General features: G+C 49.8%; 10 protein-coding genes across 10 annotated transcripts; 5 read left to right on the top strand and 5 right to left on the bottom strand.

Moving 5' to 3' along the window:
* Nucleotides 1-58: 58 nt before the first annotated feature.
* BDQ94DRAFT_172541 (class I SAM-dependent methyltransferase) lies at nt 59-1196 on the top strand (the record flags this gene model as incomplete). The annotated part of the gene is made up of 6 exons (XM_026771971.1): nt 59-177; nt 231-341; nt 390-640; nt 694-814; nt 873-977; nt 1034-1196. 6 exons carry the CDS (start codon nt 59-61, stop codon nt 1194-1196), a joined length of 870 nt encoding a protein of 289 aa, XP_026624122.1.
* A 481-nt stretch (nt 1197-1677) lies between these two features.
* Nucleotides 1678-2682, bottom strand: BDQ94DRAFT_147982 (alpha/beta hydrolase). Its single transcript, XM_026767117.1, has 2 exons — nt 2210-2682; nt 1678-2148 (listed from the first exon to the last, which is right to left on the bottom strand). Exons 1-2 carry the CDS (start codon nt 2636-2638, stop codon nt 1795-1797), a joined length of 783 nt encoding a protein of 260 aa, XP_026624121.1. The 5' UTR covers nt 2639-2682; the 3' UTR covers nt 1678-1794.
* Nucleotides 2683-4295: 1613 nt separating this feature from the next.
* BDQ94DRAFT_160979 (uncharacterized protein) lies at nt 4296-5851 on the top strand (the record flags this gene model as incomplete). The annotated part of the gene is made up of 7 exons (XM_026769294.1): nt 4296-4351; nt 4425-4623; nt 4677-4713; nt 4767-4987; nt 5040-5263; nt 5315-5442; nt 5496-5851. The coding sequence occupies 7 exons, from the start codon at nt 4296-4298 to the stop codon at nt 5849-5851; spliced, it is 1221 nt and encodes a 406-aa protein (XP_026624120.1).
* A 536-nt stretch (nt 5852-6387) lies between these two features.
* On the bottom strand, nt 6388-7984 carry BDQ94DRAFT_180795 (sugar porter family MFS transporter; the record flags this gene model as incomplete). The annotated part of the gene is made up of 3 exons (XM_026773728.1): nt 6388-7343; nt 7411-7860; nt 7936-7984. 3 exons carry the CDS (start codon nt 7982-7984, stop codon nt 6388-6390), a joined length of 1455 nt encoding a protein of 484 aa, XP_026624119.1.
* Nucleotides 7985-8666: 682 nt separating this feature from the next.
* Nucleotides 8667-11414, bottom strand: BDQ94DRAFT_180794 (bacterial alpha-L-rhamnosidase-domain-containing protein; the record flags this gene model as incomplete). Its single annotated transcript, XM_026773727.1, has 1 exon — nt 8667-11414. One exon carries the CDS (start codon nt 11412-11414, stop codon nt 8667-8669), a length of 2748 nt encoding a protein of 915 aa, XP_026624118.1.
* A 2086-nt stretch (nt 11415-13500) lies between these two features.
* On the top strand, nt 13501-15259 carry BDQ94DRAFT_160976 (cytochrome P450; the record flags this gene model as incomplete). Its single annotated transcript, XM_026769293.1, has 3 exons — nt 13501-13653; nt 13773-14602; nt 14656-15259. 3 exons carry the CDS (start codon nt 13501-13503, stop codon nt 15257-15259), a joined length of 1587 nt encoding a protein of 528 aa, XP_026624117.1.
* Nucleotides 15260-15581: 322 nt separating this feature from the next.
* BDQ94DRAFT_180793 (phosphotransferase family protein) lies at nt 15582-16794 on the top strand (the record flags this gene model as incomplete). Its single annotated transcript, XM_026773726.1, has 3 exons — nt 15582-15680; nt 15741-16036; nt 16098-16794. 3 exons carry the CDS (start codon nt 15582-15584, stop codon nt 16792-16794), a joined length of 1092 nt encoding a protein of 363 aa, XP_026624116.1.
* A 672-nt stretch (nt 16795-17466) lies between these two features.
* Nucleotides 17467-19825, top strand: BDQ94DRAFT_160973 (enoyl-CoA hydratase/isomerase family protein; the record flags this gene model as incomplete). The annotated part of the gene is made up of 4 exons (XM_026769292.1): nt 17467-17572; nt 18028-18673; nt 18951-19127; nt 19192-19825. 4 exons carry the CDS (start codon nt 17467-17469, stop codon nt 19823-19825), a joined length of 1563 nt encoding a protein of 520 aa, XP_026624115.1.
* Nucleotides 19826-20022: 197 nt separating this feature from the next.
* On the bottom strand, nt 20023-22299 carry BDQ94DRAFT_180791 (MFS general substrate transporter; the record flags this gene model as incomplete). Its single annotated transcript, XM_026773725.1, has 4 exons — nt 21817-22299; nt 20385-21659; nt 20153-20208; nt 20023-20066 (listed from the first exon to the last, which is right to left on the bottom strand). The coding sequence occupies exons 1-4, from the start codon at nt 22125-22127 to the stop codon at nt 20023-20025; spliced, it is 1686 nt and encodes a 561-aa protein (XP_026624114.1). The 5' UTR covers nt 22128-22299.
* BDQ94DRAFT_180789 (amino acid permease-domain-containing protein) lies at nt 22022-25196 on the bottom strand (the record flags this gene model as incomplete). Its single annotated transcript, XM_026773724.1, has 9 exons — nt 22022-22767; nt 22837-22998; nt 23071-23588; nt 23644-23957; nt 24137-24238; nt 24434-24534; nt 24622-24689; nt 24792-24877; nt 25129-25196. 9 exons carry the CDS (start codon nt 25194-25196, stop codon nt 22219-22221), a joined length of 1968 nt encoding a protein of 655 aa, XP_026624113.1. The 3' UTR covers nt 22022-22218.
* Nucleotides 25197-25241: the final 45 nt, after the last annotated feature.

The following is a 25241-nucleotide window of genomic DNA, read 5'->3' as shown; positions in this document are numbered from 1 at the left end:
AATTCCAGAGCCTCACTTAAATTGTTCACTACAACTACATAACCATAATATCTTCATAATGAGAATCCCCAAAGATGACACTGTACCACAGCTACCAAAAGCGAACAGCTGGAATGGGACCACTGTGAAAGCTAAGGATCCTTATGCACTGATGCGCGATTCTAACGCAAACACTCGGTTAGTTTACCTAAGATGATGCTAATGTGTAACTTCACTAATATTATAACTAGACTTACGGCACAGCATTATCTTTGGAAGGAGCTACTTGGGTTCTTGGTTCATCCCGATATCGACACTCGTGCTGCTGACTTGAGAGTCGCTGATATTGCTACTGGAAACGGGTACAGTAATTTGTCTAGTCGAGAAGTACTCATATCTGACATTTTCAGTATTTGGCTTCACGATTTTGCTCGTGGAAAACCACCGTCCGTTGATCTACATGGCTTCGATATCAGCCTGGACCAAGTTGGCCCTAAGCCATGGCTACCCGCCAATATACACATGCATATCTGGAATATTTTTGAAGATGTGCCGGATGAGTTCATAGGCTACTTCGACATTGTACATGTTCGTCTGATCACGGTCGTTGTCAAGAATAATGACCCTAGGCCGATTCTAGCAAACTTGAAAAAGTTATTGAGTATGTCTCTGAATTCCAATTATATTGCTAGGCTGACGACCCATTGCGTCAAGGACCCGGCGGCTACCTTCAGTGGGACGAGGTTGACACCATTGGATGTTCAATCAAATCGGTACCTGGGACGTCAGCGTCAAACCTTGATGCACTCTTCTCCCAGCTTAAAGGATATGACACGTAAGTGTACTAGAAGAAAATTGTTGAAAGAATTGGTGCGAGCTTACTACCGCCCCAGTTGGAAATATGGCCTTACGCAAATAATGGATGAAAATGGATTCACCGGCTCAATGCTTTATACGTACGAATACGGACTCGGAAATGCTCGGTTTTGGAGTGATGTGTGAGTTATAAATCAGGCCAACACTAGCTGTCTATTATTACCTAACATCCACATAGATATGTGAGCACATGGAAGGAATTTGCAGAAAACGCACTCAAGACACCGGAGGCATCCAAGAAGCTAGAGCACAACGCGATGATGGAGACTTTGAATGGTGCTTCGATCATGGTTCCAAAACTGGTCTGGGTCACGAAGAAAATTGATGGAACGGAGCAGTGAGGGGAGTACAAGCGAGGAATACCTATGTCTGTCACATACACTACCTAAACCTAGCCTTTGAGCATAGAGTGCATGGAGAGTTCTTTTAATTAAGTTACCACACCTGGACTAGGAAAACTCTCACATGCTATGATTCCCTACCTCTGTTTTCAGTTGTGCTCAACACGCGAAAGCATCTAGAGATGTTTGGGATTCACTCTTTAGGTAATTACTACTACTACTAGTACTACTATCATCATGAGACCTTTCAGGCTGCCTTTTGTGTATATGTTTACTTTCGTTCCGTTCCGTTCAGTGATTTTAGGCGCCGCGGCGACCTGCCTTCGCCTCAGGATGCGTCGTTCACTTGTTTACGCGAGTTTGAGGGTTGTGATGGCATTCAAGACAATATTCTTGCTTCAGAGAGTGAGACACCTGCATAGCTAGCATCTTAATTAGTATCATCAATCAGATATAAGAATAGAGATAGAATTGAATTGATGTTGGCCAGGCCGTATGCATAGGAATGGTGCCAGTTGGCAATAAGTCATGGAGCGAGTAAACGTGACTGGTGTGTGTTGTGAAGCCTACACCATGTGATAGACTCTGTATAAACTATTTACTTTGCCATAAAACCATCAATGAATTTGGTAACCTGCTCCGCCAAAGCCTGAGGCTGGCTCACAAAAGGCATGTGTCCGGTCTTAAAATCCACAACTTCCCATTCAACCTTGGACTTCTCCAGCCACATATCCTGCAACGATGAAGGGTTGCAACAGTCGTCCAAAGTACGCACATATGCTCTCCTACCGTCAAATGCACTTTCCGCCCACGCTGGCGCAGTGGCGGCAGTTTCAAAAGCTCGGAGTGCATGTGGCTGCATTAGCCTATCCAATTCCGGTTGAAGGGAACGGTCGCAGTCATTGTACAAAACGTCCATCGCTGGTTCGATGACAGCGAGGCCCTGAGATGGCTGGGGACAAAATTATTAATACCCTATCATTATTACTGCGATTGTTCTGGGTAGACCGTACCTTGTCGACTTTGATAAAAGGGGGGTAAGCACCGCCTACCGCATTGAACAGAGATTCACCATCGAGTGTGATGTTGCCCACCACGTAAATAAGGCCAATCACGCCAGTCGATTGACCTTGGGTTGTTCTGGTCCCCTTTGCAAGTCCTCTTGCTGCGCCACCTGCCACAACACCCCCGTATGAGTGTGCGATGATGACGACATCTTTTCCTTCTTCGTTCAAGAGAGGGAGTAGCACATTGTCACGCAAGTGAGCGATATCCTGGGGGGAAGACACATTGGCCGGATCAGAGGGGTTGCAACTGGGGTATGATCCTGGGTGTGTTGCGTATCCGGCTTCGGTCAGATGCGGTAGCAATTTCTCGAAGCCTTGGGGGGTGCCAAAGGCACCTGGAACGATAACGATAATCGGGAGGTTCGCAGGAGACATATTGGAATGGGTTCTGACTTTAGAATAGCTTGCGACGTTGTTATGGTGAATATTATTGAAGAGAAGGAAAAAATGAAAATGGAATGAGAAGTCGGGACTGCTACCAGGCAGTAATCTAAAGAAGGCGGACTGGCAGAGTTAGTTAACTAGTGAACTGTTAGTTAGTGGTATCTATTTGTCATGGTTTGATTAACTAAAATTGCCAAGATTAACGTTAATGTATGATCCCTGCGAAGTTGTAGTGTAGGCTGAGCGTTAGGACCGGTCATCCATAATCAGCCGCACGTCAGGGTGCAACGGCTAGTACATACAGGTAAGTGGTAATTCGTGTATTAGCACATGTACCTGCGGATGGGGGCCAAATGATCGTTACATTACGCTATGCCGATCTCGGTAGGTCAGGACAGCCCCCTTCGAGCCTCTCCACATCTCACACTGACGGTTGTGGAGTCAACAACAATTCAACAACTGTTATAACGGGCTTAGTGCGATGCCGATTACAAAATGTAGGGGCCAATTGATTTAGTCTACGGATTGAGGGCGGGCAATTAAACCAACACCAATAAACTGATAGCGCTTGAATTGTTATCTAGGTTTTGGGGGCAACTCCATCCAAAAGTTCTCGTGTAGCCTTGGAACAATATACTGTTTTCATCAGGAGACAGCAAGCTGGGAAGAAAACCCCCCATACGTACTGCAAACTAGAAACCTGCCCAGGTGTTGGTTTGTGAAAAATCAGCCACTCGCTACGGGAGGAAACAGTGGATCATCAGCTTGCCGCACGCTAGTGAGGGATGGTTTTGGGCACTTTGGGGGCTGAAATAAAACAATGCACCTTACGATCGGCAAGGATTTCGTTGTCCATGCTATTCCTGAATTCGGGCCCCAATAGTGGGGATCATTGCCGTTGAGGCGGGCCGAAACCTCGGAAGGGGCCTTGCACAAGAAAGTACCAAACTTTTTGGCCCCCGGGGAAGTGCTTAGCTGCGCCACCTTGTCTTGTTTGAGAATATGACATGCCCATCATCATCACAAGGTCGTCAAAGTTGTGGGAATACTAATAGACCCGTAGATCCACTGCACGGAGGGCGAAACGAGACGTGCGTACATCGGCGATCCACAGCAGGCAAATTTCCCGTGCACGTAGAGGCAACGCAAGAATCACTTCCTATTCTTCCTGAATGGGGGATTCACCCTGGGCTAAACCAAACCAATAAGACGACTAAGAAGATAGGATCCATCGGTACGGAGTATGAGGGGGTCATAAGCATGGAGGCCGGACCGGCGCGAGAAGCGGCAGGTGGACACAGCCCATGCATTGTCCACACATCCACCCTCCCTACTCGGCAGCGTAGGACGTGCGCTGCTTTGTAGGCAGACTGTAGGCAGACGCGATGGTGGTGTCTCAGGGTCTCCCGGGCAGGGACTTCCCAATGAGAAGCATCCAGACAACCCCCGTTACTGCATTTGTGAAGAGCTAACCATCGACGGGCGCGAGCCGAGGTACCATGAGGAAAAGCAACAGCTTTCCATACTATACTCTGACTCGTTATCAAACCCCTGTTAGTTTTCCCTTTCCAATTCTTCAGCCCCACACCCAGTTGCAATACCTGAAGGGGCGGAAAGGGCAAGTATTGGCCCACCGGTTGGTTCAGCCATGTCTGTTATATTACTTGGAGTATGCAGTACCCATTATAAAGGATCCTTCTCACTGTGAGCACTGCGTACAGTTAGGTCTCCACAAATAGAGTTACATTGTTTGCATGAACATTGATTTGCTTCTCAGAAATTCACAACTCTCTGTGACTATCATGTCTCAATCCATGCCCTCTGTGGACCTTTCTGAGTCTCGTCAATCTAATTTGTATGCTTCTTCAACAATACCGTTCTTTGTCGCTGTTCTCTGTGTTGGTCTTCGGTTCTGGTGCCGCTGGAAAAACACTGCAGGTATATGGGTTGATGACTGGTTGATTTTAGCCTCTTTGGTACGTACTATCGCTTCTGCTCCCAATTGAGGGTCCCTAATATTGTTGATTAGGCTTGCGGCACTGGTCTGACGGCTTCGTTATTATGGTGTAAGGCGAGACCGATTTCATCCTACACAAGTATCAGAAGTTGACAGATGTAGGGATACCTCGCGCTCTGGGAAGGCACATTCAAACATTCGGACCCAATGCTACGGAGAACGCATATATCGGGCTATTCTCTTGTGAACTCACTTACACGGGAGTCATTGTCCTTGTCAAGTTCTCCATCCTGGCCTTGTACTGGCGTCTATTCAACAGAGCGAACATAAAGATTCCCATTAGCCTTATTTCCACACTGGTCTGCATGTGGGGTATCGCTGTAGTAAGTGTTGTTGTTCTGCCCTCGAGAAGAGAACTTTCTCTGACACTTTCAGTTTTTGCTCACCCTGCTGCAATGTATACCTACTCGAGGATTATGGGATCAATCTGTTGATGCATCTTGCAATGTTGACAGCCAAAAATTCCTGTTTGCCATCTCAATCCCAAATATCATCATCGATGTTACGCTTCTCGCACTCCCTATACCTTATATCATGAAACTCAATACCTCGAAAAGCCATAAGAAGGCTATTATGTCGATGTTTCTTTTAAGCAGTTTGTAAGTCGGCCTCGCCTTCAGATTCTTGCCATTAGCAAACTGACCGAACAGTGTGTGTATCGCCTCGATAATGCGACTCGTTTCAGTGATGACTCAAGGTACTGATGCGGACGTCAGTTGGAACTGGGTAAATCAAGCCATTTGGGCTAACATCGAGGCTGATTTGGCAATCGTCTCAGGTACGTGCTGTCCTTGGTAAACTTAATGACACGTGGTAGTGACTGTATCAAAGCTTGCCTCCCAACGTTGCGACCCGTATGGGTCGCAGGTCGACGAAAGCTTTTTGGTTCTCAAGCCACCAACCAATCGGCCGACCCACCGTCTTGGGCTACGCCACAGAAACGTGCACAGGCGTCATCATGGGCTACAAAAATACTTAAGTCGAGCTCCTACGATAACGAGGACACGCAGCCCTTTTCTACTCTGAGTAGTCATACCGAGGAAGGACCTCACCGTTTCTCGACAATGGAAAACCCACATACTAAAACGACCATCGCGATCCCGTTATCAGCCCTCAAGAAAGAAGCCACATGTGACAAGGAAGGCATCACTGTGAACAGAGCTTGGGACATAGAGTACAATCACTAGACAGGGTCGAATGAATCATAAAAGCACCTTTATTAGAGTCTGCAAGCAAACGGAGCAATCTTACTCCGGTCAAGCCTATATGAAAATGTGTGTTCTTATCACTTGGTCTTAAACAAGATTACATAAATGTTAATGCGACTCTACGTGGCATCACTGGATAGGCTATGAATTGCATTTGGCAGCTAGTGGTGTTCTCTCGTTACACGTTGCAACACAGCATGCACTCGAGCCTGCTGATGAAACTACTCGGGATGGTGTAATCGCATCAAGTCACCCAGGTCCGACTATCTTCGAGGTGTTATAGGGAGGTTGACCACACCACAGGTTCACTCCCTTACCCTCGAGTTTCTCGTCAATAAGAGCCCATGGAAGATTCCGCACACACAGGAGAGCTGGAGACTATGTATATGACGACACGGTGACAGATCTGTTCAAACCCCAAAACTCGAAAAGCAAGTGTTTGCCAAGCGTCTCACATAGTTACTGAAAGCATACCCCCCTATTCCAACAGCCAATGGGAAACAACGTACCATGGCTTAGGATGAAACATTCATAGCGTCTTCAATCATTGTTACTTGGGGCTCATCCTTCCCCTTTAGGTCTCCAGGAGGAGTCATCACGTCCCCGAACAGCTCGTCCATCTGTTCGAGGGTCTTGCCCTTGGTCTCCGGGAAGAAGAAGATATAGCAGATCATAGCAATGAGGTTGAAGACGAAGAAGACGTAAAAGTAACGGAAGCCAATGTTGGACAGGGCTGTAGGCGAGAACTGTGCGAAGACCAGATTGACGGTCCAATTAGTAAAAGTGGTGATGGAATTGCCTTGGTTTCGAATATCCACGGGGAAGATCTCCGCGGGGTAGACCCAGGAGATGATACCTGGCGATGTATAGAACAGGCTGAAGACGAAGTTCATTGCGACCATTGCCCGTAGCTGATTAGTGTTACTTTCATTATAATGCTGGGACATGGCTGCATTGCACACCAGTGCTGCTGCCATGCCCGCCGCTGACACGATTAGCGGACGGATCCGACCCACCCGCTCGAGAGCCCAGAGTCCGACGGTGCAATAGATGATGGACAGGCCGCCTGAGATACCGATGATCATCAGGGTGGTGCGCGTGTCGATGCCCAATGAGCTGTAGATGCGCGTCCCATAGTAGTTTATGACGTTGATTCCTGACAATGGGCCAAAGGCCTGCACACCGCAGCCGAGGATCAGGCGACGACGCCAGGAAGGTTTGGTGAGGATGGAGGTCCAAGTAATGGTGTTGTGTGCGCGCTCCGCCTCGATGGTGTCCCGGATCTCTTGATACTCCAGCTCGATGTACTGCGACTTTTCTGGAGTGCCGTCGCCATGCAGGTGGTGTAGTGTAGCCAACGCCTCCTCGTGGCGGTCTTGTTCCATCAACCAACGGGGGGATTCCTGGAGAAACCAGACACCGGTCATGAGAACAAGACCAGGGACGCATTGAAACGCAAGTGGAAAGCGCCCTGTGGATGTAGGTTAGACACTTCGTACACATGCAGCATAAAGAAGCCATAATAAGGGGAGATGCACATTGAAAATCGGTACTATTGAAGGAACATCCATATCCCAACCACTGCGCAACTAAAGACCCCCAACTCAACATCCACTGCAGTAGACCCGACATCATTCCGCGGGATGCGGCTTCGGCCATCTCACCGGCGTACATGGGCACGGTGGCGGTCAGCATGCCCACAGCTACACCCGCAATGAACCGACCGATGATGAGCATGGTCATGTTGATCGCCCCGCCTTGCAGCGCGCAGCCCACAATGGAGATGCAGGCACCGACAAAGACGGACATTTTCCGTCCCAGTCGATCACCAGTGAAGATGTTGATGATGGTTCCGAGAATGGCACCGCCTTGGAAGGCGGATACTACACCCCCCGTCACCGTGTCGTTCGGGTTGTTAAAGTATCGGATGAACTCGGTTTGGCCGATCGTCGAGGTGATGATACCACTGTCATATCCGAAAAGAAAGCCTATTCGTCGTCGCCGGAGTTATTAATGAGTTTTCACCTGTGAGTCCAAGAGGAAATAGGAGAAAATATGTCTACCTCCAATGGCCAAGAAGACAGCGGAGAGTAATGTTGATAGTTTGGCCATTTTGGCTGGAATGTCGGATGCCTGCTCTGCTAAGTGCCAAAACCGTAATGAGAAAGCTAGGTAGCAGCCTCCAGCTATATACGAGCCGTGAGGCTAGGACATGGTAAACTGGTGCCTTACTGACTTGGTGGGTATCTCCAGTAAACCCCAACCACAAGCTGGGGTCGGTGTATGGGCTGTAGCTTGGCTCCATTGCCGCCGCGTCGAACCGAAGTCACTGATCCTGGGGTAAACGTGGAGACGGCTTCGGGAGACACTGACCCGAAATCGTCCCGGGGGTGCCATTGTAAGGACCATATCGTTGCCGAAGTTGAGCCAGATCAGCTTGTTCCCATCTTGCCAAGCGCATGAACTCCTGATCCATCCGGGGTGGTGAGCCCTAAGCGCGGCGCGCCAGTTCGAACCGGGTTAAGCCGCTAGCCAAGGCCACAGACAAAACAACCATGGACCTCGGATATCCCGAGCCCCATTAGATTAAGAGAAACAGAAGAATAGCTACAAATGCTAGGCATTCCCGGAAACCTTCCGACTTGATTCCATTTACCCTTGTCTCCGAACGTTTGATGAGGCTGGCTCGGTCACCATCCTACCGACACAGTACGCGGAGAACAGTGTATCGGCACGATCAGGCCATTCTAGAGTTTGGTCACGCTGCCTAAACCAGTTTGGGCTTTAATTATCACTATCCTTCAATAATGGAGTACACGCCGTGGCTCAGGCTGACCTCCCCCCCGTCCACTGCCCGACTCTCCTCTCCTTCCCGACAATATGCCGAAGACTTGCCGCTGCGGGGAAGCTTCACAATGGCAGTAGTGCCAAAGGGCACACGCACATTCACAACCGCCTGACCCTGCTCGTTGCGCGTAAACTCAACGGCAATAGTTCCATAGGGGCAATCCACGCTTCCCTTGACATGCTTGAATTCGGCGTTATAAGGCGGGTCTACCACAAACGTACGATATGCCGGTCCTGTAGGCTTCAAACCCAAGACCGCCGCATAGAACCATTCATAGATAGTCCCCAGCATGTCATGACATTTGCTACGGCACTCGTCTTGCCAAAACTCCAACAGAGTTGTTTCTCCACGCCGCAAAAACCGCATGTAGGACGGGTGCTCTTCCTGACGGGCCATCTGCAACACCAAATCCGGTCGCTTCGCATCGGCCAGGGTATTGAAGAGGAAACGTAGCCCTATCTCTCCGGCACGTATGCGACCATCCGCTACATCATCCAAGAAGGCAGCCATCACGTCCTTGCGATGCTGTTCTGGAACCAGTCCAAATTGCAAAGCCATGGCCTGGGCGATTGCATCCCGGTCGCGTGCTGGGTAGTTGTCTAATGAGGTGTAGTAGGCGTAGGGTCGAGATGCGTCATCGGTGACTAGCAAGTGACAGTTGTACACGGCGTAGATCCGAGCGGCCCACTGTTCGAATTCTTTCGCCTTCTGCATTTCACCCAACTCGCGAGCCATCATAGCCACGCACTGTAGGCACCGGTAGTAGATAGCGGTCTCGATATTAGCCTGGTTATTACCAAAGGCAATCCCACGGCCCCAATCCCCAAGTCCGTGTTCAATTAAGCCCCCTCGGCGCTCTTTGGTGCGCATGTACTCCATGTATCGCACCGCCGCGGGGAACACCTTGGCGATTACATGAGTCGAACCGTAGTACTCCCTCAAGATGTCGGGCAGAAGACACACGGCACAGCCCCAGGTTATGGTATCATGCAGCGGGCCGCACATGTATCGGATCTCAGGCGCCATGGTCGGGACCAGCCCACTGGGCTCCTGGGCGTCCAGAATATCATCCAGGATCTTGGTGTATAGAGCTTCCATGTCGCGAACGTATTGTGTCGCCGGTGCCAGCAGATGAGTGACCTCCAGCCAGCCAAACTTTTCAATCTGGGGACAGTCGGTATGATAACTGAATAGATTGCTGCTGAAGGTCCAGGATAGAGCGCTTAGCAATTGATTCACATCTTCTTTGTCGGTCTGCATCGTGCCCAGGCGGCGGGCAGCTGATGAGATATGGCGTCCCACAACTGATCGAATGACTGGGCGGCCGTCACTGCCGTCCAAGGAGACTCCTTCTACTTGGATATACCGTGCACTTGTGAAACTGAAGTCGGGCTCCCAGATTTCAGGGGCGCCCGTGCCGGCCAGGTGAATGCGAGAGAAGACACCAGTCTCAAATTCCTTGAACAAGGGATCTGGCATCAACACTGTGCCGTCTTCTTGGATCGTTTCGCTATAACGGACAATGATCTCCGATCCTCTCGGTCCCTCAACCTCCACGCGCACCATCGTTGAGGCGTTCTGCCCCAGATCATAGCATACCATACCAGGACGCGGCTCTGTTATCTTGACCGGTTGGAAAGTCTCGTGCAACACCACAGGTGGCTGAGTTTGGTAGTAGATATGACCACGGGGGCCAGTCAGCGGCTTTGCGAGGGCCCAGTCTGCATCATCAAAGTCGGGTGTGTCCCAACCCGTTGGATACTGTCGTCGATCGTGGTTCTCGGAGGCATAGATATTGGCGAGGCTAGTTGCGCTTTTGCGGACACGCCAGGACGGATCCGAAATCATCGTCGTGTGTGAGCCGTCGGGGTAGAAGAGATGCAGTTCACTGAAAAAGCAGAGCTCGTTGCCATAGCGGACATAAGTGTTGTCTTCGTACATTGGCCAGAAAAAGCGATCTTCCCCCTTGTCGCCCGCGTAGAAACCATTGCCGAGGTGAGCGCCCAGCACATTGGCGCCTGTCTGCAGCTGGGCCGTCACATCGTAGGCTGTGAATTGCACCCGACGATGGTAGTTGGTCCAACCGGGGTCCAGCCGGTGGTCTGACGCTGGGGAGCCATTGACAGTCATGTTGAAGTGTCCAAGGCCGGAGGCAAACATAATGGCACGGGCTGGCGGCTGGGCCAAATCGAAGGCCTTGCGAAGGTAAATTGGTTTGTCGCCGCCGTCACCGATCCACACGGCTTTCCATCGGTTCGACTCGTCCTCGAACCAGGAGCGAAAAATGAGACTGGTATGCGGCATGTAGGTCTGATTCATGCTATAGGGAGGCAGCAGGTGGGATCGGGGGTAGGCTGTGAAGAAGTGATTGACGGCGCTATGATGCGGTCGCTCTGACTGATCCCAGAGGGTCACTCGCCAGTAATAGCTGCAAGTCGACTGGAAGCCATTATCGGGCTTGCAGATGATGTTACGTTGCTCATTGCTCATCACCCGACCTGAATCCCAGGCCAGCTTCGACTCAACGATCGCCTCTCCTTGCACAGCGGCCTCATCGGTGCTCAGCACCACCCGGTAGGCAAGTTGTGAGGCATGCTTATCATCGGATTCAATCGTCCAATAAAAGCGAATCTCGTCCACATCAATGCCTAGCACTTCATGAAAGCCGTGGATTCCACATCGCAGAACTTGCATTTTTGGCTTCAACGGTGGCAATGGAGTTAGAGGCTAAGTGACGCTGTTGCTCCCCTTTCCGCTGTGGGATACCACAATTGTTGGGGGGAAGTGACGAGATTTGTCTGTGAACGTCCGAGACACGCTGCGAGTGTCTCGCGTCAATATCCCCCGAGACCGTGCGATCTCGACCATGAACATGAACGATCTAGCTAGTGTTTTCCAATATTACCTCTCTATTCTTGGCAGTTCGTAGCGTGAATTAGCGTAGGTGGAGAGTATTCGGGTTGAGGTGGGCGGGCTCTCGCTTCAATTGCCGTGTTTGCTTTCCGAGGCCAACAGAGGTCAGTCCAAAGATTAGTTCATTTATTTACAACCCAATGCAATGAAGTACCCTGATTTTGCTTCCGTCCCCACGGGGAAGCGGTATGCCACGAAATTTAACATATCTACGATTCTATCTTTGAACTAATTCACGCTATACGTTGCTCGAGACTGCAAGCGCGGTGTTGGATCTCAGTGACCCGAGTCTCATCCCGAATGATAGGACCTTTCGCCCCTGTCGGACATCCCAACACTTGCCAACCGACCCACTCTTCACAGAAACCGCGGAAGAGTGAGCAATTCAAGTAACCCACTATTTCGGAACCTGTAATATAAGCCAGTCCGGAACACGATCCTCTGTGATCTATCAGGCTTGTTGAAATGCCCATGAAATCTCCTCCCACCTCGAATAAAAGCGACACCAAATATGTACTAGTCCTGTCCACGCAGCCGAGTCCCAGTTGCCCCATCGCAACCACTACTAGCCCAGCCTACTACATCTTCCCATAGCTGGGGACCGTTCAAGTAGCAAAGCATACGCACTGGGCGGCTTATTGTTGGAATGCTACTACACTCACCGGTTCATGCCCCAGCAACTTGATCTTCCCGAGTTGGGTGTCATTCTCGCGACCGACGCTGCAGTTGTTGGACTCGCCACTAGACATACTTCTTTTCAAAACAGCCATCCATGCTACCATTCACGCGGCTTTGACCCAGCCGGCCTGCCCCAAAGCTAAAGCGGACCTTAGGTTTCTATTTCCCTGATTTTATGCCAGGCTTAGCGCCTCCACACGTACAGATATGGGGCGAGAGCCGAGGCGAGATTTTAGTGTTCATGCACTCCATTTCATATCAAGATTTCTACATTAGGACACCTACATCATACCGAAGATGACTGGTGACTGTATCAACGCTCATGGTCAGAGTAGTCTGTATGGTTTTAGGATGTGCAATTTTCAGGATATCCCATGGTGATGGGAAAACCGTTGCATAGAAGTGCCATTTAGGCTAGGTGCATCGCCCTCGACATATTATGGGTTAATGCAACGAGACGATATCATCCGAGCTATGATGAGGAAAGATAGAAAAATACATTCAAAATCCGTCATGTATACTCCAACATAACGACAAAAAGAATACAACATTTTTCATGAGCAATACTTGTACAATTTAGATGAGTTCTTTTAAGGCTGATTCAACCTCTACCCGGATGTTCACAATGAGCGCGCGGATAGAAGCAGCGGGCCAGGTATAGACAAGTATTACATCATACCTTGCCATTATATACCCATCATCGTGGAAGCCTTCAAAGTAGGAATGGGTGGGAGGTCGACTCATTTAGGCGAATGAAGAAAGGAGAGTGAAGCAAGGAGATGCAAGTAATGAGAAGAGGCAGTTAGGCATAATCGAATACAGGAAATCTGCGTCTACTCGGTTAAGTGCTATACGGATGCGGTGGCCCGCCGCTCTACGTCAACGCAATGCCTTTCACCTGCTGACGGAGGCAATGGGAGACTATGCACAGGCCCAGGTTCATGTCTTCGGCATGAAGCACTTAGATGGGAGTAACTGTTGTTCGGTAACTCAATCCACTTTCAGTATCTTGCCAAAGAAACTACATTGTGAGCCAGGCTTGTGAAACCTACGCCAACTTTATAAGATTTGCTGTCGCGCCAAACATGACCCTGTATCTATAAGAAGGACTCCTCTTCCCAGCGTAGTTTTTAGAAGTAACTGAGTGATTCAAGAGCTCAGGTCTGCCATTTCATCATTTACTGACGGGATGGCTAAGCACGAGATTAACGTCAAGGCAATCTACTACGCGTGGTGCACTTGTTTATATGCCCTCATGCGGTACCTGGGTATTTTCCCCCGCGATCCGTTGTTACTTATTGGTGCTGTTATTGTCTCGTGGTCGACCTCCTTGCCTTTGACAGTGTGTGCGACGACTATACTGAAAAGACATCGTAGCACATTCAATGATCTTCCTGGTCCACAGGTCCGAGCCAATACTGCCTCCCTCATCTTCTCTCCGGCTGATGCTAACCGCTGCAGTCGGTAAATTGGCTCTACGACCGCGTGTTCGATGTTTTCGATGAACCGCTAGCGAAAAATGTGACAGCTTGGATCAATGAAAGAGCCTACCCAGGCGGACTCATGCATTTCTTTGGCTTGTTCGGCTCTGAGTATATAGTCCCTACGGACCACGAGGGGTTAGTTGAGGTGCTGTCAACTCGCTCTTACGACTTTGAGAAGTCCCGTGCCTTCCGGCGATACTCGGTCCGATTCTTTGGAGATAGCCTTGTCACTCAGGAACAGGAGGTGCACAATAGAAACCGGAAGACCTTCATGCCCGTTTTCAATCAAACGAACATCAACATTGTTCGCCCTCTGCTGACCGCCAAATCGAGGCAGTTCAATGAATATATTTCCTCACTACTCAAGATGTCTGGTGAAGGCCAGAGAAGCAGCGAAGGGAAAGGGACAGCTGTTGTTCCCGTCACGGACGTTGTATTCAGAGCTACAATGGACACTGGAAGCATTCTTGCACTTGGCATTGACCTGGACTCTGTTAAAGGCCGGAACACACATATATTGCAGGCCTTCAAAACCTTGTTCGCCAGCAACCGTCAGAAGAAGATACGATTTATCTTACACAACCTATTGCCAGGCTGGTTAGATCAATTAGTCCCTTCCACGGAAGAAAAGGACATGGATAAAGCAAGGATCCTCCTTGTTGAAAGCGTCGTCAACATGATGCAAGGAAAGCTGGCGAAGAATGAAAGAACAGGAGACCATCTCACTTACCTGTCCAATTTGGAACAGTCGGGTCCTTTCAATCACGATGAATACATAGATCAACTAAGAACTATCATTGCTGCAGGGTAAGGTATTCCGATATGAGAAAACATGATCCAAGTTGACTGAAAGAAAATAGTTTCGAAAGCTCCGGGGGTTCGCTCTCCTTTGTCATTTACTGTCTCGCGGCCAACCAAGATGCTCAGCAATCTGTGCGCAAAGAGTTACGCAACGCCAAGCGTGGCAGGATGGAGCTTGACGAAGACGAGTACGAACGGCTTCCAGTCCTCAATGCGGTGGTCATGGAGTCACTGCGCCTTTTTCCCTCTTTCGGGCTACTGCTTCGCAGGGCCATTCGCGACACTACTATCAAAGGCCGCTGGATTCCCCGCGGGACGCACATCGGTATCTGTCCGAAGGCAATCAACTGTAGTCGTGAACTTTGGGGAGATGATGCGGAGGAGTTCAACTTTGAACGGTGGATTGACCGCTCCGATCCACATAATCCCACACAGGTACCCACGGGAGGTGCTCCTAGTACTGCATGTATGCTCTCCTTTGGATACGGAACGCGCAGTTGTGTTGGAAGGCACTTGGCGATGGCGCAAATCAAACGACAAATAGCGCTGATTACTGAACGTTTCTACGTTGAGACTGAAGATGATAAGGTTCCACATCCTTCAGGATTGTTTGCCTCCACCCCACCCCTTGATTTTCGGCTTAGGTTCACCGAAGTGGAGTAAATAGTTGGCGCTGTATGACCACTCTTGCAGGGATTCGGAAAGTTTAACGTTCAAAATCTCAATGTGGTCAAGTTCATGTTGGTCCTTCCCCATAAAGTAGGTCTAAACCTCAAACGAAATTTCGTTTTGGCCGTGAATAAGATGCATATGCAAACCATGGTTGTTTGCGCTTTGTCAGCGTTTCTGGTCTTTTCTGTTCTCATTCGAATGGTAGTTCTGCCGCAACCGGCATATAAAGGTTGTATTAGAAGCTTCTGTCTAATGGTCAAGTTGTCGAAATATCCGGCTGCTGTAGCGCTTACTTGGGGACTGATTCCACAAGATGGCTGACCAAGCAGGACAGCCCATCGACATTCATGCCCTTGAGAAATTCCTTACTCAGGCATTGCCTCAGATCCGACCTCCTTTCCACGTGCAACAAGTTGAGCTATCCTAGTCTCATTTCTACAGTGCATGGAAGCTTATTACCATTACGTGACAGTTTCAAGTGGGACAATCCAATCCAACCTATAAGATTACGGACTCCGGTGGAATAGCGTATGTCCTGCGAAAGAAACCGCCTGGAAAGCTCCTCTCCAGGACGGTCCATCAAATCGAGCGGGAATATAGAGCACTCTCTGCATTCCAGGGGACTGAAGTCCCAGTCCCAAAGACCTACTGTTTGTACGAAAAAGATGATGTTCTCGGAACCCCATTCTACGTTATGGAGTTTCTGGATGGTCGGATCTTCACCGATTTCTCTATGCCTGGGGTGAGTCCCACCGAGAGGACAGCCTTGTAAGTTCCCTTCTGATATGCCTTCATTGGTCTTTATTCCTGTCTGACTTGGGATCATCAGGTGGAGAGATGCTGTACGAGTGTTAGGCAAGATTCATACCACCAATTACCATTCAGTTGGGCTGCAGAGTTTTGGTAAGCAAGGAGGCTACTATGACCGTCAGCTGTCGACGTTTACATATCTATCCCGTGCACAAGCAAAGGTGGAAGATCCTTTGACCAAGGTCCCTGTTGGAGAGTTACCGCATTACACCGAAATGGTCGACTTTTTCTGTCGTCATGAGCCTCGACCCAAGGATCGGCATACCATAGTGCATGGTGACTACAAGATCGATAACTTGATCTTCCATCCCACTGAATCACGGGTAATTGGGGTCCTTGACTGGGAAATGGCGACCATGGGCCATCCCCTTTCAGATTTTTGCAACCTCACGCATCCCTATTTCTGGGATGGCCTGAACCAGGACGTGGCAATGTTTCGTTCTGGGAAGGTTGCAGGATTGCCTAGTCGCGCACAGTGCTTACAGTGGTATGTCAAGACTGCAGGCTGGGACCCCGAACCAGATCTCTGGTGGGGAGATGCATTTTTCGCATTCAGAACCACTGTTATCTTGCAGAGCATAGCCGCCAGGCATGCCGAGCGGCAGACAAGCAGTCCGGACTCGGTAAAATATGCCCTGAAAGTAGAGCCATCCGCGGACGCTGCCTGGGAATTAGTGAGGAAAGCAAAGCTTAAATCTAAGTTTGGAAGTTTGTGAAGGTCATTTTCGATCCTTCGTGGTCTTTGAGTCTAGCCTTGCTTGAAGTGCAAGGGGATGGACCGTGATGTCGGTGTAACAAACTCACTCGTCCTATGCAAGGTGACACCTAGCTTCCGCAAATCGATAATACTGCATCGTGACACAAATATATTTGTTCTTTTTGTTGCAATGCCTATGAATACCTCGCAGTATGCTACACTCCTTCTTCTCTTGCTTGGTATAGATTCTCTTGCTTGGTAGAGATGGCTCTCATTCATGTCTACTTGAGCGTCCTGAGGAAGACGAAATTTGCGCGGAATAACCTGCCACAATCGCCATAACTTCGCTCATTCCCCTTCAGAAATCTAGCCTTTGCCACCCTTTCTATACCTTTACTAGCTGCCATGTCTCCATCCAGTCCTTGGAAGATAGTCGAACACAGGGTTCCTTGTCAACATGTTCGAGAGTATCCCGCGGCGACCACAATAACACAAGAGAGTGTTCTCTATTTGGCTGTAAAACAGTACATTCCCCTTAGCAACATCAATCCCCGTCCAGGAGATGCAACAATTATCGTCGCCCCTGGCGGTGGCTTTGGAAAGGTATGACCACCATTGCCACATCCTGATGTCTTTTTAGTCGCTAACTGCGACGTAGGAGCTTTACGAGCCAGTGTGTGAGGAATTATTGATGCGCTATGGGAAAGAAGGGCTCAAGATTCGTAGTATCTGGGCTGCAGATCCGGCACATCAGGCGGAGAGCAACATCATCAATGGAGGCCGTCTTGGAATTGACCGTGAGCTTACCAGACGATCTACCGTAGTTTCAAGAGATAGCAGTCTAACAGATGGTGATCCCCCAGCAAGCCATTTTTTGATCATAGTCGGGATCTTCTCCATTTGATCAATGTCAAACGAGATGACATGCCACGCCCAATCGTTGCTATTGGGCATAGTGCTGGATGTCTTTCCGTGTTTGTTTCCTACCCCAGCGCCCATCCAAAGTAGCAGGCTGATACCTTACTTCGCAGAGTTCACCTTAGTCTCATGCATCCAAGGCTGTTTCATGCTATGGTTCTCTTCGAGGCACCGATAGTACGTCCAATTACTCATCTCGGCAACACATCAATGTACAGAACCGATATGGTGATGCGGCCACACCTACAGTTCTCTGTTTACAGACGGGAAGCTTGGCCATCCAGACCTGCAGCGACTGAATCACTCAAACGAAAACCCTTCTACCAGGCCTGAGATCGGCGCGTCTTCGCACATTTTGTGAAGTACGGCTTGCGCGATGTCCTAGCAAAATCCGAAATCAGTGACGAGAATGGTCGGCCTAATAAGACGACATTAGTGAGACTCACCACTCCGCTAGTGCAGGAGCTGGCCTCCTTTGCCCGACCTTATCACAACCTCCCTGCCCCCGACGTAGGCGTAGGTGATCCTAGAAACCGCCTCACGCACCCAGATCTCGATCCTGAGGCCCTCACATCGTTACCATTTTATCGTCCAGAGATAACTGAGCTTTTCCCTCGGTTGCCATACTTACGACCGAGTGTTCTTTACATCTTTGGCAGTGAGTCCCATATGAGCCTTCCAGAGTTAAGAAGTGACAAGCTCCGGACTACGGGTATTGCTACTGGGGGAAGTGGCGGGGCTGCAGCTGGTCGCGTGCGTGAAGTCGTCATGCAAGGGTTCTCACACCAGGTTCCGTTCGAGGCAGTCGATGGATGCGCAGAGGAAATCTCTCGTTGGTTAGCTTGCGAATCAAGGCGCTGGTATAGAGAGGAGCAGACCCTCCACGATGGGTGGGGTAAATTGCATGTTTCCGACCAAATGACCATTGACAAAGACTGGAAAGCTCATATTCGAAGGGGACATCGGGTCAAGTCCAACCTGTAACGTGTAGCTTTCCGTGGCTATCCCGATTTGTGTACATTATGGAAGATATGGAAGCTGTGACCTGGCAACAGTCTCTTTCATCAGCCTTGCGCGAATGACGACTTTCAACACGCATGTGGCCCAAACGGGCACATGCATGCGTACGCAGGCTGCAAGGGGGCCCAGTGGCGAGACCGCAGCTTTCTTTAAATAAATATCACGCTGAGACCTGGTTAGTATTTCCCACAAGGGAAGGAACCACAAAGACCTAACGTGCAGTATGGATAGCCACAGTCCCATAATAGTCCGTCTCCAAGGCCATATCGCCGTTGTAACTCTCAACCGTCCTGATAAGCTTAACGCACTGGATCAGGACAATTATGATCAACTTGGTAAAATTTTCCGCCACCTTGAGAAAACACCCGACGTTACCATTACGGTCCTCACCGGCACAGGGCGATACTTTTCAGCGTGAGATTAACAGGGCCTTTGGTTATGTCCACATAGCTAATAAATTTATCCATTGTTTAAATAGCGGTACAGATGTCGGCTCTGCCTTCCGAAACAGACCTTACGGAACAGATATGCGGCGCAACATGAGTGGCACTTTGTTTAACAACTTGGACCTCACTCATACCCTTGTCAACTTTTCAAAGATCCTGATCGTGGCACTGAATGGGCCCGTCGTGGGGTTTCCGGCCGCGCTCATTGCGCAAGCAGACTTCATCTATGCAGCACCGCATACCTTCCTCCTCACACCATTTTCATCGCTCGGTGTTGCAGCGGAAGGTGCGGCTTCTCGTTCTTTTGTGCAGCGCCTTGGTTTGTCCAAGGCAAACGAGGCTTTGATCATGAGCAAGCGGATTTCCTGCGAGGAACTGGTTGCCTGTGGCTTCGTCAATGGAGTGGTGACTTCTCCTTCGGGGAAGCCAGACGACTCGGTCGGTTTTCTGAAGCAAGTACTTGATGAAGTGCATAGGCGATTTGATTCACTTGCAGCAAGGTCTTGTGTTGTAGGCATTAAGAACTTGATCCGTAAACCAGAGAGAATGATAAATGTCCAACAAAACTGCCTCGAAGTTTTTGCGGGACTGGATATGGTCGCAACAGGCGTGCCCGAGCAACACGTTCAGGCGCTGGTGGAAGGACAAAAGAAGCATAAATTGTGACTTCCTGACCATGTGGGGTTATGTCTGGTATTTTCCAAGCTGCGCATGCTTCTAATGCCGAACTCGGCCATTGCGTGAGCTCCATCTAAAGACCGCATTAGCTGATTAGACTCTCAATCTTCCATTCTACTTCATGTTCTCACTAATAGTACACCTACAGTGTTTATGCCATAGGTGCCCTGGTAGGTCAGTAAATTTCAGACGTACCTTGAAGTGTATGATCCATACATTATCGCAATAGCTGATGACCGAGCTCATAACAGTCTCTATATGGGCCAGTAGAGTAATGCAGTAGTAGTTTTACATTTCATCAGGCTAACATCCTACGCATAGAAGCAGCCAACTGGCCCGTGAGTATGTCGCTTTTGTGTCTTAGTGAATATCTATATCTAATTTCGCTTATGGACTGAGTCAAAGTTTTCATATTATCGGGTCTCTCTTATGATACTAGATCAGATCTGATTGACTAGCGGTTCCAGAGACCTTCTTTGCCAAGACAGGCTGGGTAGCTAGTTGATGCTTCGAATCGAATGATGTATCTCATATGGTAGTCTCATACCTGCTCGCCTTCCTAATCCGCGGTCCATAAATCCACAAGATCCAAGGAATGGGAGCCATCAGAAGCGTTAAAGCAGCCAACAGAGTGGTTGCCCAGCCAACACCAAGGCCATCAAACATCTGAAGAGTGAACAGTGGGAACGCACAGCTGAGGATGTATCTACTGAACATCATTGCCCCTGAGGCGGATGCACCATAGAGCGGCCCGTAAGTATCCAGCATGAAGAGGTTTGTCCCCGAATACACAAGCAAACACGAAAACATCGAGAAACCTTGGAATATGATGGGTACAGTCCAGTGGACCTGAAAGTTGGCAGTCCAACTGAGGATGAGCAATGACGGTGGAAGGAGCAAGCCGCCGCCCAACGCTGATACAAGACGGGCCTCTGGAGGCATTCTGAGGCTCGGCTCGTGGACTTGTTTCCACGACTGCAGCCGCGGCAGGAAGAAGTACTTGTCTATTAGAGCATGGGGTATACAGGCAGCGATGTTGCCCACAGTCACACCGAGATACGAGAGCGCACGGGCCTGCGGATCAAACCCATAATACTTTTCAAAAACCCAAGGAATGGAAATCACGAATGCATACAACAAACCAAAGAGAAATCCGTTATAGAGGCTGATGCATGTCACGATAGGTTCGGTTAGGAGCATATGAATAGGCCTCTGGAATAGAACGATAAAGAGATGTCGGAGACTACCCCCAATCGTCGTCCCACGGTGTGTGCCCATCAAGCCTAGTTGCATCGCCCGCCGTCGTAAGATAACTGCTTTGTAGGTCTCCTTGGTGAAGATCAACAGGCAATAGAAAGCTGCCGCGAGAATTATCGGTACCCATTGTGTCCACCTCCACTCTCCGATACGGATCATGATAAACCCTCCAACAAGAGGGGCCAGCGTCGCCGCAACAGTTGGGACTGCATAATATATGGCGAGGACGGTGCCACGTTCGTTGTCACTCGTATAGTCCAGAATGGTCGCCGAGGCATTGCTGATATTCGATGACCCAAAGACAGCGGCCAGAAAACGACACAGGATCAGGCCCGATATAGTGTTGCACAAGGTACCACCTATCATTGACACCATGAAAATAGGGGTAGTCACAAGGTAGACGGCTTTGCGACCATAGGTTTCCGAAAGGGGTGCCCCAATAATCGGCCCAAATGCCAGTCCCAGATTATATAGGGCGAGCGGGAGCATGGCGACCTCATAGCTGCAGTTCATCGACTCCATCACTGCATTCTGTGCCGGTGCATAGATGGCGCCTGAAAAGGCACTGACGAATGCGAGAAGGGTCACACTGACAATTCCCATGCAACGCCTGGCTCGTGGGAAGTTCCGAGGGTTATCTGGATCACCCGGTCCATTCCAATCCATAGCAGGGTCGGTTGGGAAACCATCGATGGAATTTTCCTTGTGCTCCATTTACCTACTATGCCTGATTTTCGTGAACGGGACGTGAACAGATGATAGAATCTGAATGACGCCGCTCGTATGTTATTTGTATAGGGAGATGTTCAATCTTTTGTTCACAAACCAAGGTGATAACTGTGACGGTGTTCCTTCTCAAGATCCACTGCTGTAAAAAGGCTGAAAAGACTAATGTGATGTGATTGTCGGGGGATCGAGTTCCTCTACTCTCGTTGATCAGAGAAGTCGCGACTTCTGTGCAACGGAAGGTGCTCAGGGTATTCAAGAAGTCCTTGCCAGTGCGTCGGCTATTCGCTGCCGAACTCCGGTGCATTTTCAGGCAAGCCAGGCTAATCGCTCGACGGAACTCAACCCACCACTACTTCATCATGACCAATTCTGGCCTCAATGCGGGAAAGGCATTCTCAGCCTCTCTCCGCCTCTCTCTTGCCTACCCATCGCCTCCTCGCGCTGTAGAACCCCAGGCCCATCAACCACAATCCAATGAGCACCACCGCCTGCACGGGAGCAAAAACAGCGCCACGAGTGACCACAAACCCACTGACCAGAGCGAACATAAGGGGTATACAGATCATCGGCTTATACGGGCGGGGGAGCTGTGGTTCACGAACCCGCAGGACGATGGCGCCAACCATGGTCAAGAAGAAAAACGTATACTCCGCCAGACCATTGAAAGTCACCAGGGCACGAAAGTTCCCGAAGAAGATGTATACGATGGAACAGCCCGTGGAGAAGAGAATCGCATTGATGGGCGCATCTGCTGTCGAGGCCGACTGCCTTGAGACCGAGCCCACGCGGCCCAGAAATGAGGGCAACCAGTTCGAATTGGCTGCGGCCACCACCATGCGACCGGCAACGAACGAACTTCCCAGCAAGGATCCTGCTACCACTAGACAGATGAGACCCGCCACGGTGGCACCAAATGCAGGTCCAAGGAGGTGATTGAATGATGTCTGCGATAAATGTCAGCCGGTGAAACTGGCTCACTTTTCCTATCAGTGACACCCAGGAGAGAACCATACAACTGCCACACTATCAGTTGTTGACACTACATTCCAGGGTAAAAGAATGTAGTACGCAACATTCACTGCGATAAAGCTGAGGATGACAATGGGAATGGCGTTGTTGATGGCCAGAGGCAGCTGACGAGCCGGAGCAGAGAGTTCGACGCTGATATAGATTGCCTGGCAATGGATCGTCCGTCAAGGTGAGGATACTCCAACAACTAATTTGGCAGTGAAAGGGCCGTATCATACCTTGTCCCATCCTGAATACGCCCATAGTGCGCCATAGAGCGCGGCGGAGTAATGACCAAGAGTCTCCCACCCGTGTAAATTCTGCCATTCTATCTCCCTGCCGTCTAAACCAATTGTGTTGCGCGCAGCAAACCAGTCTCTGGCCAGCCAGTCCTGGGATGCCGATGGACTCGCTCTATCCCAGCCACCAAGATGATAGACGACGACGCCCAGTCCAGCAACCACAGTAACCAAGATAGCGGCAAACTTGGTGGTGACAAAGAATCTATTCAGCCGCGTACTGAACTGGGTGCTGACCGAGTTTGCCATGCTGATGAGGAGCAACAAAAGAGCGGATAGAATTTTATGTGTCATGGTATTGGGTTGATCGGTCACCCCAGTCGCCGAGTAGATGCTTTCCACGAACACGATGCTCAAGATTGCTAGTGATGCCGGCACCACCGCGATGACCCATGTCCAGGCGGCAAGGAAGCCAAACACCTCACCATAGATGTACTGAAGGTACGGTTGAACACCTCCTGCGGTGAAAAGAGTGAGCCATTAGGGAGTCTTGAAAACGCGATCTGTACGGACCTTCTCCCGGAATCGCCGTCCCGAGCTCAGCCATAGTTGCAGCCCCTGTCCATGCCAAGATACCCCCGACGAACCAGACGACCAGGGCTGCCCCAGGGGAGGGAACATTGGTGTCTATGGCGCCAGGGGAGGTGAAAATTCCGCTTCCGATTACGATGCTAATGATGATGCTGAACGCCTCGGCCGTCCCCAAGTTCTGCCGAAACGAGGAATTATGGGCTTTGCTAGACGAGGTTCCCGCGATACCTCCATACTCCAAGGCAGGATCTCCTCCAAGAAGAGGCGCATTACTATCTTCATCTTGGGCCGACATTCTGGTGGCAGTAGGCTAAGCGTGAAGATCATTGACTTTGGAGCATTGGAGTTCCAACCCCTGGCCGCGGTGTCCGAACCGGAACTGGCGGCACACTCTAGCGGCGGGGTTCGAAAAGCCAGTTAATCAATTAAAGAGAGAGAGAGCATTTGAACGACGCGAACAAGACAGTTTCCCCACCCAGCCGGAACCCCTCCTCTCGTAACGATATCTGAGTGGTAGGATTGTCTCCGGGCGTGGGTCCAGTCGGTGCCGAGATTTCTGTCCCAGATAACAACAACACTTGCGGAAGGTGAATAACCACCATAACTGGGGGGCATCGTTGAGTGGTCCATTGCGGGATATTCTTAAGTATACTACGCCTACTAATTTCTGATTATTTAGATATTCATAGTCTAGGGCTGCAGGAGTACCAGGTACCCTTCTTTTGTGTTCTGTCAAATGTGCTGGTCGGTAGATAGAGTTTTAGCCTGAAACCTGCGATCCGGTGCGTGTGGCATCGAAAATATATCTTTTGTTGCACTCTGAGAATCGATTCTAGTAGTGGTACACCGTCCCGCAACGATAGCTGTGATCCCCTGGTAATATATACCAGAAGCTGAATAATTCAGATTCCCTCGAAAACGAACTGTTGTATTGGATTTGCACCTGATCAACCAAGATACATCCCTAGTGGTGCCTAGGGCTGGCCAAGCCAGTCCATGGGGTAGGAGTTCCCGTAGTATCTCGTCCACTTAAGTTCACCACGACTGGAACGGAAACGACAGAAGCAAACAGGTAAAAAAGACTGTCCTGGATGGACACATGGATTGGATATTAGGGTACATGACGCAACCTGGCCTTCCCATTGTGTCATTCACCACATACGAAAAGCAGCAAACCGCACGGAACTGATGAGTATAGTAAACAACGCAGACCAACCTCGTTAAGTCTCGCCAAGAAAATAAATTATCATATATCAGTTACTGAAATCATCAATCTGGTATCTAAGGAAGGAAGGAATGCCTCCGGTGGCAGTTAGCCCAAGCATTCTGCAGGGAAATCAGGTAATCCGAGCTAAAATCACGCAAACTAAGCATGACCTCGATCTTCAGGCCCCTGCGCGGAGTTGATGGGCTGTCTTGCTGATATTGCCTGTCTGGATGCCGAGCAAATTAATTAACTGCGCTTACATGGCTGTCCTAACAAATCCCTTGGCACTCTTAGCAGTGGTGCCTGGATGGGACGAAGCCCTGGGCATAGCTTGTTCATCGGTAGGCCGAAACTCTCTTTTACGTACCGTACG

This window comes from Aspergillus welwitschiae (genome assembly GCF_003344945.1).
Source record: "Aspergillus welwitschiae strain CBS 139.54b unplaced genomic scaffold BDQ94scaffold_26, whole genome shotgun sequence".
NCBI classification, from domain to species: domain Eukaryota; kingdom Fungi; phylum Ascomycota; class Eurotiomycetes; order Eurotiales; family Aspergillaceae; genus Aspergillus; species Aspergillus welwitschiae.
The sequence above is the reverse complement of the archived record's forward strand: the minus strand, read 5'-3'. Positions and strand labels throughout refer to the sequence as shown.